The sequence below is a fragment of the Macaca mulatta genome, chromosome 10, assembly GCF_049350105.2.
Source record: "Macaca mulatta isolate MMU2019108-1 chromosome 10, T2T-MMU8v2.0, whole genome shotgun sequence".
NCBI classification, from domain to species: domain Eukaryota; kingdom Metazoa; phylum Chordata; class Mammalia; order Primates; family Cercopithecidae; genus Macaca; species Macaca mulatta.
In genome coordinates this window covers 88,198,513-88,220,991 of record NC_133415.1, presented here as the reverse complement: position 1 = coordinate 88,220,991, position 22,479 = coordinate 88,198,513, and the positions used below count along the sequence as shown (strand labels likewise).

Genomic DNA, 22,479 nt, shown 5'->3' with positions numbered 1-22,479 from the left:
CTTGAACCTGGTGCGGGGAGGTTGTAGTAAGCTGAGATTGCGTCACTGCATTCCAGCCTGGTGGTGGCAGAGTGAGACTCCGTCTCAAAAAAAAAAAAAAAAAAAACAACAACAACAACAAAGAAAGAAAATGTGGTTTATGACCAGGTACAGTGGCTCATGCCTGTAATCCCAGTACTTTGGGAGGCAGAGGCGGGCAGATCACTTGAGGCCAGGAGTTCGAGACCAGCCTGGCCAGCATGGCGGAAACCCTGTGTCTACTAAAAATACAAAAATTAGCTGGACATGGTGGCACGCGTCTGTAGTCCCAGCTACTCGGGATACTGAGGAACAAGAAGTGCTTGAACCCAGGAGGTACAGGCTGCAGTGAGCTGGGACTATGTCACTGCACTCCAGCCTGGGCGCCAGACAAGACTCTGTCTCAAAAAAAACACAAAAAAGTGATTTTTATATATAATGGAATGCTATTCAGCTTTAAAGAAGAAGGAAATGCTGTCCAGGCGTGGTGGCTCATGCCTGTAATCCCAACACTTTGGGAAGCCAAGGTTGGCCGATCACCTGAGGTCGGGAGCTTGAGACCAGCCTGACCAACATGGAGAAACCCCGTCACTACTAAAAATACAAAATTAGCTGCATGTGATGGCACATGCCTGTAGTCCAGGCTACTCGGGAGGCTGAGGCAGGAGAATTGCTTAAACCTGGGAGGCAGAGGTTGCAGTGAGCCGAGATTGCACCATTGCACTCCAGCCTGGGTGACAAGAGCGAGGCTCTGTCTCAAGGAAAAAAAAAAAAAGAAGGAAAGGCTGACATCTATGACAACATGGATGAACTGGGAGGACATTATGTTAAGAGAAATAAACAAGGCATAGAAAGACAAATCCTGCTTGATTTCTCTCAAATGTGTAATCTAAATAAGTTGAACTCATAGTAGTAGAGAGTAGAATGGTGGTTACTAGGGGCTGGGGAGATGTTTGTCAAAGGATACAAAATTTCAGTTGGGAGGGATAAATTCAGGAGATCTATTGTAGGCCAGGCACGGTGACTCACACCTGTAATCCCAGCACTTTGGGAGGCCAAGGCAGGTGGATCACCTGAGGTCGAGAGTTTGAGACCAGCCTGACCGACATGGAGAAATCCCGTCTCTACTAAAAATATAAAATTGTTGGGCATGGTGGCGCATGCCTGTAGTCCCAGCTACTCGGGAGGCTGAGGCAGGAGAATCACTTGAACTCGGGAGACAGAGTTTGCAATGAGCCAAGATCACGCCATTGCACTCCAGTCTGGGCAACAAGAGTGAAACTCCGTCTCAAACAAAAACAAAAACAAAAACAAAAACAGAAGAGATCTATTGTATAACATGGGGACTGTAGCTACTATGAATATGTATTGTATTCTTGAAAATTGCCTAAAGAACATATTTTAAGCATTTCTAGCACAAAAATATGAGGTAATGCATATATTAATTAGCTTGACTTAGCCATTTCACAATGTATACATATTTTAAAACATCCTGGCTAGGTGCACGGTGGCTCACTCCTGTAATCCCAGCACTTTGGGAGGCTGATGTGGGTGGATCACCTGAGGTTAGGAGTTTCAGACCATCCTGGCCAACATGGCGAAACCCCGTCTCTATTGAAAATACAAAAATTAGCCAGGCGTGGTGGTGTGCATCTGTAATCCCAGCTACTTGGGAGTCTGAGGCAGGAGAATCACTTGAACTCGGGAGGTGGAGGTTGCAGTGAGTCGAGACTGCGCCACTGCACTCCAGCCTGGGCAACAAGAGTGAAACTCTGTCTCAAAAAAAAAAAAAAAAAAAAAAAAAAAGAAAACATCCTGTTGTACACAGTATGTATTTTTTTTGTCAATAAAAAATCAATAAATTTTAAAAAGAATAAAAGAATAATAGAGTGAAGCTATTTCCCATGGCTAGCTCCTCTTCTTCCTTTAGATTTCATTTTACATGTCACTTTCTTTTTTTTTTTTTTTTTTTTTTTTTTGAGACAGAGTCTCGCTCTGTCGCCCAAGCTGGAGTGCAGTGGCCGGATCTCAGCTCACTGCAAGCTCCACCGCCCGAGTTTACACCATTCTCCTGCCTCAGCCTCCCGAGTAGCTGGGACTACAGGCGCCTGCCACCTCGCCCGGCTAGTTTTTTGTATTTTTTAGAAGAGACGGGGTTTCACCGTGTTAGCCAGGATGGTCTTGATCTCCTGACCTCGTGATCCGCCTGTCTCGGCCTCCCAAAGTGCTGGGATTACAGGCTTGAGCCACCGCGCCCGGCCTTACATGTCACTTTCTTGGAGAGGCCTTACCAACCTAACTAAAGTAGTTCCCCAGGTTTTATTTTTTTCACTGGGTTCCTATGCCTCCCCCACCAGTCTAAGAACTCCATGAAGCCAGTATGTCTTGTGTTCAGTACATAGGGAAGACTCAATATGTCTTTGTTGACTGAATGAAATGAAAGAAGTCCTTCAACATCCTGCCCCTCTGCTCCCTCAACCCCCAAAGCACCAGTACTTTGTCTTCTCTTCTCTTGGGATATAATGGAAGAGGAGTCTTCTACCAAGGCCGTTCTCTGCCACTTTCCTCAGGAAGCTCCTTGCCTCCTTGATTCATTCTCCTGTATACTTTTTTTTTTTTTGACACGCAGTCTCGCTCTGTCGTCCAGGCTGGAGTGCAGTGGCCCAATCTCAGCTCACTGCAACCTCTGCCTCCCAGGTTCAAGCGATTCTCCTGCCTCAGCCTCCCAAGTAGCTGGGATTACAGCACAGGGCACCATGCCTGGCTAATTTTTTTTGTATTTTTAGTAGAGACAGTGTTTCACCATGTTGGTTAGGCTGGTCTTGAACTCCTGACTTCAGGTGATCTACCTGCCTCGGCCTCCCAAAGTGTTGGAATTACAGGCGTGAGCCACAGGCACTGCCCTGTATACTCTTCACTAATCCTTTCCTATCAATATTCAAATAGGTTCTCCTTAAACAACCAACCAACCACAAATCCCAAAAATTTCTTCCTCTACCAGGCACATGACCGCCCTCTTGCCTTGACTTTCAGGGCTCAGTTGTCCCCCGTATTCCTTTTATCTTAGTCTCCTTCTCTTTTTTTTTTTTTTTTTGAGACACAGTCCTGTTCTGTCGCCCAGGCTGGAGTGCAGTGGCGCGATCTGGGCTCACTGCAAACTCCGCCTGGGATTACAGGCACACACCACCATGCCTTGCTACTTTCTTTGTATTTTTAGTAGAGACGGGGTTTTGCCATGTTGGCCAGGCTGGTCTCGAACTCCTGACCTCAGGTGATCCGTCCGCCTCGGCCTCCCAAAGTGGTGGGATTACAGGCGTGAGCCACCGCGACCGACCCTCTGGCTCTTTCTAAAGACTGAGATTTCCCAAGGTCCTGTTCTTTTAAACCCCCATTGAAAAGTGTTGGGATGGAGTCTGGGAAGGAAGAGCTGAGGAGTGCGGCTGGGTTAGGTGGGGAATAAAGAGAGGGGTATGAAAAGCCCGAGGTCTGGGTCAAGAAGACGGGTATGGGAGAAGGATTTGAGCTACTCTGACGTGTAGCGAGGAAGACAGCAGGGAGGCGCGTGCCCGGGAATGACAGCCTCATGCACAGCCGAGAAAGCAAGCGCGCGTGCGCTTAGCGGCCTCTCTGCGCCTGCGTCTTCCGTGCCAGTCTTTCGCAGGCAAAAGGAGGACGTAGAAAAGGGGACACCGGAAGCTCACTCTTCACCCGGAAATGGTTATTGAAGAACATGGCGTTGCTGGTGCGAGTCCTTGTGAGTGAAGGAGTAATTTTCTACGGTAGCCCTCTGGGTCCCGGGTTGGAGTTCGACAAGGCAGGGCGTGAGGGATTGGAAGGAATTGCAGGAGGGGAGCCTGTGTTATAGCTAGGCTGCGTGGCCGCTTTTCCGTGGGGAAACTGAGGCAGCTTCCTACCTCTTCCTACCCCCGTTTTGACCTTAGCTCCCCTATCTTTCGAGGAGGGGAAGAGTGACATCTGGCCTTTATTTGATGGGGTTTGCTTTTCCTTCCGTCCCCCATGTAACTGCTTCCCCTCAGGGAGAGGAGCATGTAGGACACTGATTGGAGTTTCAGGAGACCTGGGTTCTAGTCCCTGACTGTCACTGATGCATAAGGTGACTTTAAGCATGTCACTTTTGGGCCTCATTGTCCCTATGTGAAAAACGAGGATATTTATCTCCTGCAGTCCCTTTAGATTCTGAGATTCTCAGTGTTTCTTTCATAGGTCATAAGTCAGTTCTTAACTGTACAGTTAGGTGGAATATAGATTATTAGATTGAAAGCTGCGTGAGAATTGGAGCTATGTCTGTCTCGGTCGTTTTCACTTTGCCTAGCATGATGTCTGGCACATCATAGGTGCTAAATGATTACTTGTTGAATAAATGAATGAAGTAAGGAAAGACTACTAGACTCTTTAGCACCCGTGTATGAAACTACTGCACCTCTTGAGATTTAGTCCTGATCCTTCTAGCATACTCTTTCCTCTAGGAATTAAAAGAGAAAAGAAAGTGGCAGCAGAAAAAACGTTAGGATACAGAGCTTAGTTTTTAATCATGGAGGGATGGGAGGGTTTATAATTTTAGCGAGTCTTCAAATATTGGGTCAAAGACATAGATTTTCATAGTAGACATGGTCTGTTCCTGCCTCTGGATATCTTTTGAATTGTTATTTTACATTTGTGTTTTTGATCTTTTTATATATGGCTTACAAGGACGGCAGTTTTACTTCTTGTGTTCCTTGCCAGCCTAGCAGAGTGAGGTACCCTGAATTGCTGTTAAGTAAATTTTTAATTGTAGAATCCCCCCGTAACTGCCAGAAAGATTCACCTGGTGAAGTGATTGTTTGATTTCAGGCCAGAAATTGATTCAGAAATGAGGACTGCTGGGGAAATGGCAATTAGTATGATCTGAATTTAGTGTTTTTTTTTTTTTCTTCCCCTCCCACCCTTTAGTTGTTTTTTTTTGAGACAGAGTCTTGCTCTGTCGCCAAAGCTGGAGTGCAGCGGTGCGATCTCGGCTCACTGCAACTTCCACTCCCAGGTTCAAGCGATTCTCCTGTGCTAGCCTCCCGAGTAGCTGGGATGACAGACATGCACCACCACACCCAGCTAATTTTTTTTTTTTTTTTGAGACAGAGTCTTGCTCTGTCACCCAGGGTGGAGTTCAGTGGTGTGATCTCAGCTCACTGCGACCTCTGCCTCACAGGTTCAAGCGATTCTCCTGCCTCAGCCTCCTGAGTAGCTGGGATTACAGGCGTGTGCCACCAGGCCAGGCTAATTTTTGTATTTTTAGTAGAGACGGGGTTTCACCATGTTGGCCAGACTGGTCTCAAACACCTGACCTCATGATCCGCCTCCTTTGGCCTCAAAGTGCTGGGATTACAGGCATGAGCCACTGAGCCTGGCCTGATAACTAACATTTTATAGGGCACTTACTATGTGCTAAGCACTTTAAAATACTTCCCTAATCCTTATAACATCCCTTTGGAAAGGAGGGCATGTTATTTCCTCTATTTTACAGATAAGAAAATTGAACCACAGAGAAGTATTCCTGGCCAGGCTCGGTGGCTCACACCTGTAATCCCAGCACATTGGGAGGCTGAGGCAGGTGGATCACTTGAGGCCAGGAGTTCAAGACCAGCCTGGCCAACGTGGTGAAACCCTGTCTCTACTAAAAATACAAAAATTAGCCAGGCCTGGTGGTGGGTGCCTGTAATCCCAGCTACTTGGGAGGATGAGGCACGAGAATTGCTTCAACCCAGGAGGCAGAGGTTGCAGTGAGCTGAGATTGCGCCAGTGCACTCCAGCCTGGGTGAAAGAGTGAAACTCTGTCTCAAAAAAAAAAAGTATTCCTGAAACATTCTTGTTAGTCTTGTCTTATTTTTTCCTCTTTTTGTCTTGTCAGCCAATATTTTCCCTTCTCCAGTGATGGGTTTGGGAAGGAGGAGGAAACAAACACTGCTATTGTTGAGTGACTACAGCAGAGAGCCTGGGCATTTGATCAGTAGAACTGGACATACTTATGGTTTTTATGGGTTGTCCTGGGCATTGGTGATCGTTTTTGCTTTTCTTTGGAAATCGTAAAAATTACAGAAAGCCACCCTGTACTTTAGAAAATTTTTAAAAATTGTGGTAAAATACATATAACAAAATTTACTGTTTAAACTTTTTTTTTTTTCTGAGATGGAGTTTTGCTCTTGTTGTCCAAGCTGGAGTGCAATGGCGTGATCTAGGCTCACTGCAACCTCTGCCTTCTGGGTTCAAGTGATTCTCCTGCCTCAGCCTCCCGAGTAGCTGGGATTATAGGCCCGCACTTTTTAAGTATACATTTCTGTGGTATTGAGTGCATTTACACTATTGTGCCATCTTTACCACCCTTATCCACAGAATTCTTTTCATTTTGTAAAACTGAAACTCTGAACCTATTAATAGTTCTCTATAGTCTTTTCTCCCCAGCCCCTGGCAGCCACCGTTCTACTTTCTGTCTCTGTGAGTTTAACTACTCTGTGTACCTCATATAAGTGGAATCATACAGTATTTGACCTTTTGTGACTGGCTTATTTCATTTAGCGTAATGCCCTCAAGGTTCATCCATGTTGTAGCATGTGTCAGAATTTTCTATCTTTTTTTTTTGGAGATAGGGTCTCGCTCTATCATGCATGCTGAAGTGTAGTGGCTCAGTCATAGCTCACTGCAGCCTTGACCTCCTGGGTTCAAGTGATCCTCCCACCTCACCTCCTGAATAGCTGGGACCACAGGTGTGTGCCTGGCTAATTTTTTTTTTTCTTTTTTGTAGATGGGGTCTCCTTATGTTGCCTGGGCTGGTCTTGAACTCCTGGGCTCAAGCAATTCTGTTGCCTCGGCCTCCCAAAGTGCTGGGATTACAGGCGTGAGCCACTATGTCCAGCCTGTTTAATTTGTTGAGGAATTGTTCTACTGTTTTCCACAGCAGATACACTGTTTTACATTCTCACCAGCAGTGCACAAGGGTTTCAGTTGCACCACATCCTTGCCAACACTTAGTATTTTCTGGTTTTTGTTTGTTTTTGAGACAGGGTCTTGATCTGTCACGCAGGCTAGAGTGCAGTGGTCCAGTGACAGCTTACTGCAGCCTCGACTTCTGGGCTCAAGTGATCCTCTCATCTTAGCCTCCCGAGTAGCTGGGACTACAGGTGTGTGCCACCAAGCCCAGCTAATTTTTACATTTTTAGTAGACAGGAGGTTTTGCCGTGTTGCCCAGGCTGGTCTCAAATTCCTGAGCTCAAGTGATGCTCCTGCCTCTACCTCTCAAAGTGTTAGGATTACAGGTGTGAGCCACCACACGTGGCCTTATTTTCTGTTTTTTTTTTTTTGACAATAGCCATTCTAATTATGAAGTGGTGTCTCATTGTAGTATTGATTTACATTTCTCTGGTGGCTAATGATATTGGGCACCTCTTCAGGTTTTTTTTCTTTTTGAGATGGAGTTTCGCTCTTGTTGCCCAGGCTGGAGTGCAATGGCGTGATCTCGGCTCACTGCAACCTCCGCCTCTGGAGTTCACATGATTCTCCTGCCTAAGCCTCCCGAGTAGCTGGGATTACAGGCCCACACCACCACGCCCAGCTAATTTTGTATTTTTAGTAAAGACGGGGTTTCCCCATGTTGGTCAAGATGGTCTCAAACTCCCGACCTCAGGTGATCTGCCTGTCTCGGCCTCCCAAAGTGCTAGGATTAGAAGTGTGAGCCACCGTGCCCAGCCTTAAATTTTGTATTTTTAGTAGAGATGGGGTTTTGCCATGTTGGTCAGGCATGACCCACCGCATCTGGCAAGTTTTTTATGTATTTTGAGTATCAGTCCCTCATCAGATATATGATTTGCATGTATTTTTCCTATCCTATGGGTTGCTGTTTCAGTCTGTTGATACTGTTATTTGATACACAAAAGTTTTTAATTTTCATGAAGTCCAACTTTTTTTTTTTCTTTTTTCTTTTATTGCCTACTCTTTTTTTTTTTTTTTTTTTTTTTTTTAACAGGGTCTTGCCCTGTCACCTAGGCTAGACTGCAGTGGCATAATCTAGACTCACTGCAGCCCCTGCCTCCCAGGTTCAAGCAGTTCTCCCGCCTCAGCCTCCTGAGTAGCTGGGATTACAGGCATGCACCAGCACACCTGGTTAATTTTTATGTTTTTAATAGAGAGGGGTTTTTCCCATGTTGGCCAGGCTGGTCTCGAACTCCTGGCCTCAAGTGATCTGCCCACCTCAACCTCCCAGAGTGCTGGGATTACAGGCATGAGCCACCATGCCTGGCCCTAATATTGCCTACTTTTTTGATATCGTATCCAAGAAATCATTGCAAAATCCAATGTCATGAAGCCATTCCCGTAAGTTTTCTTTTAAAAGTTTTATTGTTTTAGGTCCTACATTTTGGTCTTTTATCCATTTTGAGCTAATTTGTGTACATGTTACAAGCTTTTACTATATTTTATGAGCTGTTTTCTCAGTGACCTGCCCTGGGATTACAATGAACATCTTAATTCATAACAGTCTTGTTTGGATTAATACCAACTTGATTTTAGTAATATGTAAAGACTTTCTTTCTATGTAGCTCTGTTCCTTCCCCCAGGTTGTGTTATTGGCATCTAAATTACATTTTATCCATTATATGTCTACCAATGTATATTTATAATTATTTCTTCTTGTAGTTGTCTTTTAAATTAAAAAGAAAAATAAAAAAATTACAAACAGAAAATCCATTTATACCATATTTTTTATTTACGTAAACAGTTACTTTTACTAGTCTACTTTATTTCTTCATGTAGATTTGAGTTATTCTGTAGTTTCCTTTCATTTCAACCTGAAGGTCTGCCTTATTCTTGCAGGGCAAGTCTACTACTGACAAATTCTTTCCATTTTGCTTATCTGGGAAATCTTCATTTTTCCTTCGCTTTCGAATAATAGTTTTGCCGGATATAGAATTTTTGTTTGAAAATCTTTGTCTTTCTGTGTTTTGACTATTTTATCCCACTGTCTTCTGGCTGCTACAGTTTCTGAGAAGAAATCAACTGTTAATGTTCTTGAGGATGCTTTGTATATGATGAGTTTCTTCTCTTGCTCATTTAAAGAATCTTTGTCTCTTGGCAGCTTGCATATGATGTGTCTGCGACTCTCTTTGTGTTTATGCTATTTGGAGTTAGTAGAGCTTCTTGGATTCCTAAATTACCATTTTCCATAATGTTTAGGATGTTTTCTGCCATTATTTCTTCAAATATTTTTCTGTCCTTTTATTTTCTTTTCTTCTGAGACTAATTATACATATATTGGTGTGTTTGATGGTGTTTCACAGTCTGAGGCTGTTAAATTTGTTCTTCTTTTTTTCTTTTTTGCTTTTCATTTTGAAGCTATTAATTTGTCTTTATTGCTTTTCCTTTCTGTTCCTTGGACTGGATAATCTAAATTGACCTATCTTCAAGACCACTGATTCTTTTCTTCTGACTGTTGAAATCTGCTGTTGAGCCCCTCTAATGAGTTTTTCATTTTAGTTGTTGGACTTTTCAATTCCAGAATTTATTTTGTCTTTAGAAAAATAACTTCTCATTCTGTTGATATTCTCTTTAGTGAGACGTCATTCTCATACTTTCCTATAGTTTGTTTGTTTATGTATTTTTTTTTTTTTTTTGAGACGGAGTCTGGCTCTGTTGCCAGGCTGGAGTGCAGTGGCACCATCTCAGCTCACTGCAACCTCCACCTCTTGGGTTCAAGCAATTCTCCTGCCTCAGCCTTCTGAGTAGCTGGGATTACTGGTGCCTGCCACCACACCTGGCTAATTTTTGTATTTTTAGTAGAGGTGGGGTTTCATCATGTTGGCCAGGATGGTCTCAAACTCCTGACCTCAGGTGATCCACCTGCCTTGGCCTTCCAGAGTGCTGGGATTACAGGTGTGAGCCACTGTGCTCAGCCACTTTCCAATAGTTTTTTAGACATGTTTTCATTTAGATCTTTGAACATATTTGAAATAGTTAAAAATCTCTTTGTCTGCTATCTGGATTTTCTTAGAGACAGTTTCTATTGATTGCATTTTTCCCCCTGTGTGTGGGCCATACTTTATTGTTTCTTTGCATGTTTTATAACTTTTTTTTGTTGAAAACTGGACATTTTAAATAATGTGGCCACTCTGGAAATCAGATTGTTTCCCTTCCCAAGATTTGTTGTTGCATTTTTGTTTAGTGACTTTTCTGAATTGATTCTGTAGTCTGTATTCTTTGTCATTTGTGGCCACTGAAGTCTCTGCTTAGTTTAGTGGTCAGGTAATGATTAAGCAAATTTCTTTAAATTTCTGTTAAATTTCTTAAAATTCTGTTATCACTGCCTGGAAGCAGTGAGTATCCCAGTTTTTCCTGTGGGGCTCTGTGTGCATGTTGGGATGTACCTATAACTCTCTGCCAGACATTCGATAACTACGCCTTAACTTTCACTTCCTGCTGTGCAGAACCTCAAGGTCAACCACAAGTAAGAGATGTTCTTAGATCTTTCCTGAGCATGTGCACAACTTTGGGTATGTGCACAGACCTGGGTATGTTCATGGCTTCCTAGATGCCGTGAATATGTTGGGACTTTTCTAAGCCCCTGTGGATGTCTCATTCACCAGCTTTTCCTTTAAACCTTTTTGGTTAGTCTATTGTTTTCTCCACCTGTTGTTCACTGCCTCAGGAAGCCATGAAGTCAAACAGTTACCTCTATTTGTTTTCAACCAGTGCTCCTGGGGAAAAGGTTTTTATCACACTGGGTGAGTTCTAAGACAGTCTTGAAATAGGGCCTTCTAAGGAACTATCAGACGGATTGAATAATGCCAATTCTTTGTAAGGCTTTGATGAACATCATCCCCATTCTGGAGTCAACTTTTCTCTTGAGGAGACTAGTTCGTTTAGTGGTTGTTGCTATTTAGAAACCAAATCTGGATGCTACATGTGCTCATTGCTACTGGAGTGTCATTGTCTGCAGGCCCTATGAAGATGTGGGTGGGAAATATATATATGTCTATATATACACATAAACATGCATACATCTTTTTCTTTATATATTAAAAGCCCACACCAGTTATTCTAAATCCATTCTAATACCACAGGGTTTGTTCTACTCTTTTGCCTTGCCATATTTGTTAACTCCTTTCTCTGATAGAAACCTGACCCTTCACCCTTAATGTATTTATTGATTTACTCAAATCTTTCCTGTGTGTAATCAATCTTTTGAAAGCTCAGATTGAAAACTCCCAACAAAGTGGGAGGAGGCAGTGTATTCAGTAATTTTTTTTTGTTTTTGAGACGAAGTCTTGCTCTTGTCCCCCAGGCTGGAGTTCTATGGCGCGATCTTGGCTCACTGCAACCTCCGCCTCCCGGGTTCAAGCAATTCTTCTGCCTCAGCCTCCCAAGTAGCTGGGACTGCAGGTGCACGCCCCCATGCCTGGCTAATTTTCTTGTATTTTAGTAGAGACGGTTTCACTGTGTTGCCCAGGCTGGTTGCAAACTCCTGAGTTCAGGCAGTCTGCCCACCTTGGCCGCCCAAAGTGCTGCAGTAATTTTTTGTTGTTGTTTGAGATGGAGTCTCACTCTGTCACCCAGGCTGGAGTGCAACAGCATGATCTCTGCTTACTGCAACCTCCTCCTCCTGGGTTCAAGCGATCCTTGTGCCTCAGCTTCCCAAGTAGCTGGGATTACAGGTGCGCGCCACCACACCCGGCTTATTTATATATATTATATAATTTTTAGTACAGACTGGTTTCACTATGTTGGCCAGTCTGGTCTTGAACTCCTGACCTCAAGTGATCCACCTCGGCCTCACAAAGTGCTGGGAATACAGGCATGAGCCACTATGCCCGGCCTGTATTCAGTAATTTTTGAAGGAATGGTTAAACATTCTCTTCTTCCCTCTGTGGAAATATCCTTTTGTATTATAGCATGCCATATTGTAACTGGAAGGAAAGTTTGTTACCGTAGTATCTGTTCTTTGGACTCCGGAATTGAATTAATATCCATGGCATTTGGAATATAGGCACCAGCGGTGACTTATAAAGTGGATTTCGACTGGGCGTGGTGGCTCATGCCTGTAATCCCAGCACTTTGGGAGGCTGAGGCCAGGGGATCACCTGAGGTCGGGAGTTCAAGACCAGCCTGATCAACGTGGAGAAACCCCGTCTCTACTAAAAATACAAAATTAGCTGGGCGTGGTGGTGCATGCCTGTAATCCCAGCTACTTGGGAGGCTGAGGCAGGAGAATCGCTTGAACCCAGGAGGCAGAGGTTGTGGTGAGCTGAGATTGCACCATTGCACTGCAGTCTGGGCAACAAGAGCGAAACTCCGTCTCAAAAAAAAAAAAAAGTGGATTTCATGTTTATAATTGATTTTCATTATTCACAGATTCTATATTTGTGAACTCACCTAGTTGCTAAAATTTATTTGAAACCCCAAAATCAATACTTGCGGCACTTTTGTAGTCATTTGTGGACATTTGCAGAGGGTAAGGAATTTGAGCTGCCAATGTGCGTGTTTCTAGCTGAGGTGGGTCAACATTCCGCCTTCTTGTTTCAGTTTTCATACTGTAACAAGTATTCTTTTCATGGCCTGTTTAGTGCCATATTTTTCATATATTTGTGCTTTTGTTGGTGAATCCCATCTTTAAAATGTCCCCCAAGTGTAGTATGGAAATGCTATCTAGCATTGCTGAGTGCAAGAAGGCCACAATGTGCCTTATGGGAAAATATGTTTATTAGGTAAATTTTGCTAAGCGAGTTATAGTGCTGTTGGCTGTGAGTTCAGTGTTAATGAATCAACAATGTATATTAAGTAGGGTGTTTTTCAACAGAAACCCATAAAGCAAGGCTATGTATTGATTGGTTGATGAATGTTGTGACCAGAGGCTTGCAGGAACCTAAGTCTGGCATTTCCTCTAGAAGCAATTGTTCAGTATTTGCTCACTCAGTGTTTGTGGTGATTTTATGGTGAATAACTAGAATCCGCTACACCTGTGAATCGTTTTCTAGCTCATGAATGAGCCAAGGAAAATACTGTGTATCTTAAAAAAACCACATGCACAATTACAGGCCTGTCAGTGGACTGATTAAAGGGTAGTCAGTACAAGAGGTGGTATGTCAGAATGTTTTGAAATACTGATGTAAAAATCACTGCAATTAGCAATGTGCACGGGAAACAAAAACATGAAGCCTATCTTAAAAATTTTGGTTTTGAAGTGTTGGAAAGGCAAAATGACAATAAAACTAGTTCCCACTTAGTAACAGTGCATTTATCTTAAGTTAAAGGAATAACTTTTTGCCATTGGGAATGGCTATAGATGTTTTTTGAACTTGGGAGAAGTTGAGATGTGCTAATTGTTATAGGCCTAATATTTTAGTACCTTAAGAGAGAGATAAGTACTTCCACAGAGATATATTTATAGATGAAGTGTTGGAAGAGGTGGAAAGGAAAAAGGACAAGTAGAGGCTGACACGGTGGCTCATGCCTGTAATCCCAGCACTTTGGGAGTCCGAGAGGGGTGGATCACCTGAGATCACGAGTTCGAGACCAGCCTGGCCAACATGGTGAAACCCTGCCTCTACTGAAAATACAAAAATTAGCCGGGCATGGTAGCGTGCCCCTGTAGTCCCAGCTATTTGGGAGGCTGAGGCAGGAGAATTGCTTGAATCCAGGAGGCGAAGGTTGTGGTGAGCTGAGATGGTGCCACTGCACTCCAGCCTGGGTGACAGAGTAAGACTCCATCTCAAAAAAAAAAAAAAAAAGGACTGAGTAGAGCCAGTAGAACCAGAAGCTGACATCTAGATAGATTTCTTTTTTTTTTTTTTTGAGTGGAGTCTTGCTCTGTCGCGCAGGCTGGAGTGCAATGGCATGATCTTGGCTCACTGTAACCTCTGTCTCCTGAGTTCAAGCAATTTTCACTGCCTCAGCCTCCCGAGTAGCTGGGATTACAGGCACCTGCCACCACGCCTGGCTAATTTTTGTATTTTTAGTAGAGATGGGGTTTCTCCATGTTGGCCAGGCTTGTCTAGAACTCCTGACCTCAGGTGATCTGCCTGCCTCGGTCTCCCAAAGTGCTGGGATTACAGATGTGAGCCACCGCGCCGGGCCTAGAGAGATTTCTTGAAGCAATTGAGCTTATAGTTTGGGTTGGAGTGAAGAGGAGAGTCCCAGAAGAAATTACTACAAGGGAATTAACATGTGTGGAGTGGAGCAGTGATTCCCAAACCAGAGAATCTGAGTCAGGTTTTGAAACTGTTGAGTGGAAATCACAGTAAGTATTATGAGTTTAGAGGGATCCAATTGGTAAAGACCAGTAAGGATCAGGTATTTAAGTTACAATAAAGAGGTCCTTGGAAACCTCTTTTGAGAAAGGGAATGAATGCCAGATTCCAAACAGTATTTTAAGAAAACGGTTTTTGCTTCTCTGTCAGTTTGCTGGGGAAAGCAGGGCTTGCATAATTCAGTAACCGTTGTTCATAACAGTGATGCCATTGGTTGTGTTTTTCTGTTACCAAAGTGCTTTTAGAAATGTTCCTGGGAACACTTCTATGAGATAGCTTTTATTATTCCCATTTTTCATAAGGGAAAATGGAGGCCCAGATTGTTGAGTAACCAGTTCACAGCTATTTGATGGCTGACTTGGGATTACCTTTTCTGCTACACTTCAGTGGTTTCAATTAAGGATTTGGACAAGAATTGTAGAATTGGAGAAGGAAAGAACAGCTGATTGTTCCTTTCTTCTAATAAGAGCTGATTTAAAAGTAATGGCCTAAGACCAACCGGAGCCAAAATTACAGAGAAAAATTTTGTTGACATTGGAAATTACATGATGAAATTCTTCAGAAAATCTTCCAAACGTTTGCATTGTTTCAACTTGTAATTTCCTCTTGCTCCCCCTGCCCCCCCCACCCTTGGCCCTGAATCTGAAGCAGTTTCCTCTTATCCCATACTTAACATTTTTAGGACAGGAACATCTGACATTGAATGATTCTAGTAAATCTGTCAGTGTTTGTAAAACAAAACACCAGTAACTGTCTCTCATTTGGAAAACCACTTCAACCGATCAAACCGCAGCTCAAATAAAATATTTTTAGCTCCACTTTTCATTTGAAATATAAGGTGCTGTAAGTGGCAATTATACAATTTTAGAACTGTGAGACACTTTAGAAAACATCTGTAGGTTTAAAAATTTAATGCCTTTCTCCCCCCACCTCAACCTGTTACTGTCTACTTGAGGAAATGGAGATTCAGATTCAACTTAATATTGTGCTGAACATACTGCAAGGTACATTTGTTAATTTTAAAGAAAATCCCAAGAAGTAGGGATTTTGTCTTATTTTTGATAAAAAGAGACAACTAAGGCTCACAGAGGTGATTATCTGATATGTAGCTTCTGAACAGTACTTTCTGCCTTTAGTTATGTGGCACTTTCCACAATATGCTGTTTTAATTGGTTCCAGACTAGGTCATACAATGTTACAGCTAGAAGGTACCTGGCAGATACTCTACCCTTTCATCCCTGGGTTCATATCTTAATCCTGCTGTTAGAACTGTGTGATATTGGGAGGTTGTTTATCCTCTCCATGCCTCAGTTTCCTTTTTTATATAAATGGGATAATGGTATACCTACATGAGTGGTGATTGTGAAGTTTAAATGAGTTCATATATGTAAAGTATCAAAAAAGTGCCTGCCATCAAATGCTCATTAAGTATTCCTGATAATTGCTGTGAGGAAACTGAATGTCACAGAGATTAAATTACTTGTAAAGATAATATTAGAGTAGCTGAATTTAAACTAGAATCTTTGACTGCTAGTACAGTTGTCCCTGAGTATTCCTGGTCCTTTGGTTCCAGGACCTCCCTCGGATACCAAAATCCATGGATGCTCAAGTCCTTGATACGAAGTGGCATAGTGTTTGCATATAACCTATGTATATCCCCCTATGTACTTTAAATAATCTCTAGATTACTTACATTTAATACAATATAGGTGCTATGTAAATAGTTGTTATACTGTATTATTTAGGGAGTAATGACGAGAAAAAAAAGTGTAAATGTTTAGTATGGCATCTTTTTTTTTCCTGATTTTTTTTTTGAGATGGAGTCTTGTACTGTCGCCCAGGCTGGAGTGCGGTGGCGTGATCTCAGCTCACTGCAAGCTCCGCCTCCCGGGTTCATGCCATTCTCCTGCCTCAGCCTCCTGAGTAACTGGGACTACATGCGCCCGCCACCACACCTGGCTAATTTTTTTGTATTTTTTGTAGAGACGGGGTTTCACCGTGTTAGCCAGGATGGTCTCGATCTCCTGACCTCGTGATCCACCTGCCTCGGCCTCCCAAAGTGCTGGGATTACAGGAGCTACCGCGCCTGGCCTGATTTTTTTTTGTTGTTTTTTGAGACAGAGTCTCCCTCTCTGTTGCCCAGGCTGGAGTGCAGTGGCACAATCTCTGCTCACTTGCAACCTTTGCCTCCTGGATTCAAGTGATTCTTATGCTTCAGCCTCCAGAGTAGCTGGGACTACAGGTACACGCCACCATGCCTGGCATTTTTTTTTCCTGAATATTTTAATCTGTGGATGGCTGAATCCATGGATGCAGAACCCATGGCTGTGGAGGGCTGACTGTGTTGTACATCATGCCTTGCAAAGGATTTTCAAGCAATTTATGTGTGTGGTCCTCATTATGGCCCTATAAGGTCTACAGGTCAAGTGAAGAAAACCCTCAGATCCCTAGAGTTGGTTCCTAAAATTAAGATTTTCAGTGCTATGTACATGGCTGTCATTTATATGGTAGAATGTATTTCAGCTTCTTAAAATAAAGCAGACTTCTCATTTAACAAGACAGAACTCTCCCTTTCTCCAGCCTAGCCTCTCCCTTTGGCCAAGAGACCTTTCTGAAGTGAGCTTCATGTTAGAGGGAAATTGTGAATCTCAGTTTCTACTTGAACAGCCATGTGATCTCTCTTGTCTTGGAAATCAAGTTGCCCGTGTGTGTTTTCCCACTGTAAAACTTCTACCCTAGTTTCCTCCTCCTTTTGGGGATGATGATGATCTCAGCATTGCTTACTATAAAGGGATTCTATGAAGATCAGGTAAGGGAGTCAGTGTTTATGAAAACATACTGTAAGCCAGGCACAGGTTATGCAAGCCTTTAGTCCCAGCTACTTGGGAAGCTGAAGTGGGAGGATCACTTGAGCCCAGGAATCAGGCATTTGAGGCTGTAGTGTGCAATGTTAGCACCATGACTAGGCACTGGACTCCAGCCTGGGCAATGTAGTGAGACTCTGTCTCTTAAAAAAAAAAAAAAAAAAAAAAAAGAGGCCAGGCACAGTGGCTCACATCTGTAATCCCAGCACTTTGGGAGGCCGAGGTAGGTAGATCACTTAAGGTCAGAAGTTTGAGACTAGCCTGGCCAACATACTGAAACCCTGTCTCTACTAAAAATACAGAAATTAGCCAGATGTGATAGCTCATTCCTGTAGTCCCAGCCACTCGGGAGTCTGAGGCATAAGAGTCACTTGAACCCGGGAGGTGGAGATTGCAGTGAGCCGAGATCATGCCACTGCATTCCAGCCTGGGTGGCAGAGCAAGACTCGACCTCAAAAAAAAAAAAAAAAAGAAAAAGACATTGCAAACTGTAATTTGAATTATAATCTAATCATAAAATGCCAGAAGTCTGCTTATTTTGTTTCTCTTCCCAGAGGGAGCCCATGCCCACTGCTTGAGTCACCTATTACCAGAATTATTTTAGTCTGTGGAACCAGTAGTAGGCAGTGGTATATCTTATCCTTGGAGAAATGAGCATGTGGAGGCTTGGTCTTGGTCCCGTTTTGGAAGTTCTTCGTTCATGTGATACCCTATTCTGGCAGGATTTCTAAACTTAGGTACTAAAGGTCAGATCTGGAATGATCCTGAGTACAGTCGCTTCTGTCCCTGTGGAATTAGAGTGTGCCACCCTCCTGGCATATGGCTGCAAGCCAGATATGATATTGTGAGAGAAGAAATATGTATTTGGTCTTTATCCCTGGTTCCTGGCACAGAGCTCTTGAAACCCTTGCAAAGTGATTGGAGTGAGAGGAGTGTCTTTTGTTATTTATAATAAGCCCCTTTCAACAATATGTAAGTTTATGGGTTTTTTTTTTTTTGTATAGCCGGGGGTCTCACTTTGTTGCCCAGGCTGGTTTCGACCTCCTGGCTTCAAGTAATCCTGCTTCAGCCTCTCAAAAATGCTGAGATAATAGGAGTAAAGGCATGAGCCTCTATGCCCAGCAATGAGTTTGTATTAATAAGGTGACTCTTGGAGGGTAGAGGCTGGTTGCTAGAGGAACAAATATGTGAGTAGAAGGTTGGAACTTGTAGCTTCTCCCACTCCTCCCTGACTTTTGGAAGGGGAGAGGGGCTGGAGATTGAGCTAATCACCAATGGTCAGTGATAGTCAATCATGTCTACATAATGAAGCCTCCATAGAAATCCTTGGGTTTGGAGAACTTCTGGGTTAGTAAATATGTCAAAATGTAGGGAGGGTGGCACACCCGGAGAGCAGGCTCCCACCCCATACCTCGTCTTTTGCATCGCTTCCATTTGGCTCTTCTTCCCGAGGCGTATCCTTTATAATAAACTGATAAACGTAAGTGAAGTGCCTCCCCGAGTTGAGCCGTGCTAGCAAATTATTGAATCTGAGGAGGCAGCTGTGGGAATCCCCAATGTATGGACAAGTTGGACAAAAGTGTGAGTAACCTGGGGACTCACTACTTGTGATGGGAGTCTGAAGTGGGGACAATCCTGTTGGATGGAGCTGTGAGGTCTCTGCTGACTCCAGGCAGTTAGTGTAAGAATTAAGTTAAATTGTAGGACACCCAGTTGGTGTCTGCAGAGAATTGGAGAATTGCTTGGTATGGAGACCTCTTGCCCCTGCACATTTGGTATCAGAAGTGGAGTGTTAAGTATAGAAAAAAGAGTTTTTCATCTCTACCAGAAGTTCTCTGAACCCTGTCATTTAGAATTTTTATGGAGGCTTATGGTTGGCATGATTGATTCAATCACTGGGTACTGGCGATTGGCTTAGTCTCTAATGAGGTGGGGATGCTGTGAGGAGTTGAGGTTGAATTCCAACCCTCTACTCCTGTGGTTGGTTCCTCTGGCAACCAGCCTCCATCCTGCATGAATCACCTCATTAGCATAAACTCAGGTATGGTTGAAAGGGGCTTATTATGAGTTACAGACAGCCTCATCACTCAGAAATTCCAAGGGTTTTAGGAGCTCTGTGCCAGGAACTAGAGATGAAGACCAAATATGTATTTCTAATTATATGACTGTCACAGGTATACTCTTTGCCTTCCATGTAGGGAGTATGATTTAGATTCCTGACAGATTATTTTTTTCTTTCTCTAGAGGAACCAGACTAGCATTTCCCAGTGGGTTCCAGTATGCAGCCGATTGATACCTGTGTCTTCTACCCAAGTACAGGGTGGCAGGGCTCTGTCTGGCACTTCCCAGGTAAGATTTGTTGTTCTTTTGCTTAGTATGAAAAACTTAGTGTTTATGTGCAAATGTCATGTATTTATAGATTAGCCAACCAAATTGTGTGATGGAAAAACCTCATGAGACCACTCTGGGTCTCTGTGGTGCCAGCTTAGGACTGATTCCTAAAGTATGGTGTCTAGGGCGTTGCTTCTAAATGCCCTAGCAGTGGAACTTAGCCTAGGATACCATGCTACAGTCTGATGATTTTTACTGTTAGGGAGTATTTCCAGATATTCATCTCTGAGTTAACCTTTTTCAGTTTTCTTTTTGTAGCCGCCTTGTGCTACTTTTATTTGGGCGTGAGAATTATTTCTTTTTCCTTTATATGAATATGAAATCCAAGAAACAATTATTTGAGGTATTCATTTACCGTTGGCCACCTAATTCATTGTAATGTAGTTCACCTTGGACCTTGTGTGAGGGCTTTTCTCCCCTCCTGATTTTTGTTAATAATACAAATAATTTAATAATAAGGGAAATAAAAATCACCTACAACTTCAAATCTGAAAACGTCAGTATTTTCATCTCTGCTGGTTCTTTTATAGCCTGTGTGTGTGTGTGTCTGTGTGTGTGTGTGTGTGTGTGTGTGTGTGTGTTATATGTATTTTATTCCTGAAGTACCCTAACAAATGTCCACAGAATTTTATATTCTGGTACTTTTTCACTTATTAGAGTGGACATTATTCATATTGTTTTGATAGACTTTGTAATTAAAAATTTAATGGCCATATAATATTTTATTTACTTAGTCTTTGATATGAAAATCTTTTCCTTTTTTTTTGCCATTATAAGCTTTAATTTTCTTACCATTGTCTTAGCACATATTTTTTTCTTACTTTTAATTACTTATTAAATTTCTAGGAAGGCATACCTTGGGTCAGAGTATGAACAGTTTGCTTCTTCAAGAAGTTGTTTTAATTTATGCTACCATCAGCAGTGTATATATAACTAGTTTTTCATCATTACCTCTCTCAAGTTGAGTTTTTTTTAACTTAAATAAATTGGTAGAAATGTTACCTTGTTTTACCTTGTATTTCTTTGTTTAGCTCTCAGGGTTATGTATATTTTCTGTGTTGATCAGTTGTTTTTCAGTTTGTGAAAATTGTATGCTTATGGCATTTCTCCATCTATTGGGAACTCATTTTTCTTACCAATTTATGATTTTTATCTGTAGCCATTAACTTTCTTTTTCATATTTGATGCAATTAAAATATGTTTGCTATATGTAATTATATATATTATATAATTTATGTAACATATATAATCTACTTTAAAATTCCCTCCAATTAATGTGTAAGCCCTGCCCTTCTGAGGACATCTTGTTTTTTTCTTGTATTTTCTGGTCTTTTCACTATGCCTGGCACAGAGTAGTCACTAAGTGTGTGTTGGATGAATGGAGAATGTGCCTGTACAGAAGAGGCATCCACTTTGGGTAGTTATGCAGGTATTTCTTTTCAGAGTTGGGGCTGTGTTCTGTTACTTTTTGTACAAAATTTTAATAGCATTTGTTATTTGTATGTGCGTAGATGGTAGGGGAAAAGAACGCATTATATGAATCTCTGACTTGTGCCCTACTCTTTGAGTCAGTAAACGTTTCTTGAGCACCTAATATGTACCAGGTGCTGTATTAGGCTCTGGGACAACCTTATAGCAAAGCATTTATGTAAATAACTCAAGGTGGTTTATCTCATGCTGACCAGATGTAATTTTAGTCATTGTAAATCAAATGGACCTTTTGTTATATCGACTGTAACTTACTGGAGTATCTTCCTATCTTTGAGGTCCCCTGGTTGTAAACTTCTGCTTCAGAATGGCATCCTCAGATACATGTCTCACAGGGAAGAAGGTTTGGCTCAGAATGAGAAAGAGTTTTGTTAATTAGAATTGTGCATAATGGGATGTGTGGGCTGTGTTTTTCACGTAGTAAATTTACTCTTACTGGAAATATTCAGGCAGTGGTAGGATGAATGTATGTCAAGGGCCTGACATAAAGGAATCCTTCCTTGGATGAGTGGTAGTATCAGATATCTGTAAGATAATGTCCAATGCTATGATCCTATTATTGTTTTCTTTCTTTTTTTTTTTTTTTGACGGAGTCTTGCTTTGTCACCCAGGCTGGAGTGCAGTGGCGCAATCTGCACTCACTGCAAGCTCCGCTTCCCGGGTTCACACCATTCTCCTGCCTCAGCTTCCTGTGTAGCTGGGACTACAGGCGCCTGCCACCACGCCCGGCTCATTTTTTTAAATGTATTTTTAGTAGAGACGGGGTTTCACCGTGTTAGCCAGGATGGTCTCGATCTCCTGACCTCGTGATCCGCCCGTCTTGGCCTCCCAAAGTGCTGGGATTACAAGCGTGAGCCACCACGCCCGGCCCTATTATTGTTTTCAAAGAGCTAGAGACATACTTTTAGCTTTGTCTTAATTAGCCTCTTGAAGTTCTGTCTACTTAAAAATATTTTTAAAATTTTGAAATAATTTTAGACTTATATGTAAAAGTAGTAGCATTCCCAAATAGACTTTATCTGGCTTCACCTAATGTTAACCTCTTATATAACCATGGTGCAATTACTGAAACCAGGAAGTTAACATTGAAATAATACTATTAATGAGTCTATTTGTTCCAATTTTGTCAAGTTTTTTTTTTTTCATGAATGTCCTTTTTTGGTCTGTGATAACAAATCCAGTTGTCATATATTCTTAGTCTTCTCCAATCTGTTACATTTTCTTTTCTTTTCTTTTTTTTTTTTTTTTTTTTTAAGACAGAGTCTCACTCTGTCGTCCAGGCTGGATGACACTATCTTGGCAGTGGCACTATCTTGCTCACTGCAACCTCCACCTCCTGGGTTCAAGCAATCCTCCCACCTCAGCCTCCCAAGTAGCTGGGATTATAAGTGTGTGCCACAATACCTGGCTGATTTTTGTATTTTTAGTAGAGACAG

The 22,479-nt window shown here is 42.3% G+C and overlaps 1 protein-coding gene and 1 long non-coding RNA gene across 13 annotated transcripts in view; one reads left to right on the top strand and one right to left on the bottom strand.

The window, feature by feature from the left end:
* The first annotated feature begins 3,738 nt into the window (after positions 1–3,738).
* The window catches only part of UQCC1 (ubiquinol-cytochrome c reductase complex assembly factor 1), a 110,460-nt gene continuing 91,719 nt past the window's right edge, over positions 3,739–22,479 (top strand). For 9 of the 12 annotated variants that reach the window (XM_028828354.2, XM_028828353.2, XM_077951772.1 and 6 more), the window contains exons 1-2: positions 3,739–3,772; positions 19,409–19,513. In XM_028828354.2, the coding sequence (XP_028684187.1) occupies positions 3,749–3,772; positions 19,409–19,513 (129 nt within the window). In that variant the 5' untranslated portion in view covers positions 3,739–3,748. Of the gene's footprint in view, positions 3,773–19,408; positions 19,561–22,479 lie in introns of all 12 variants that reach the window. The other 3 variants (XM_077951776.1, XM_077951778.1, XM_077951777.1) reach the window with 2 other exon arrangements.
* Positions 22,272–22,479, bottom strand: part of LOC144332121 (uncharacterized) — a 29,748-nt gene continuing 29,540 nt past the window's right edge. The window contains exon 3 of the long non-coding RNA XR_013399894.1: positions 22,272–22,408. This is a non-coding gene — a long non-coding RNA (uncharacterized LOC144332121). The remainder of the gene's footprint in view (positions 22,409–22,479) is intronic.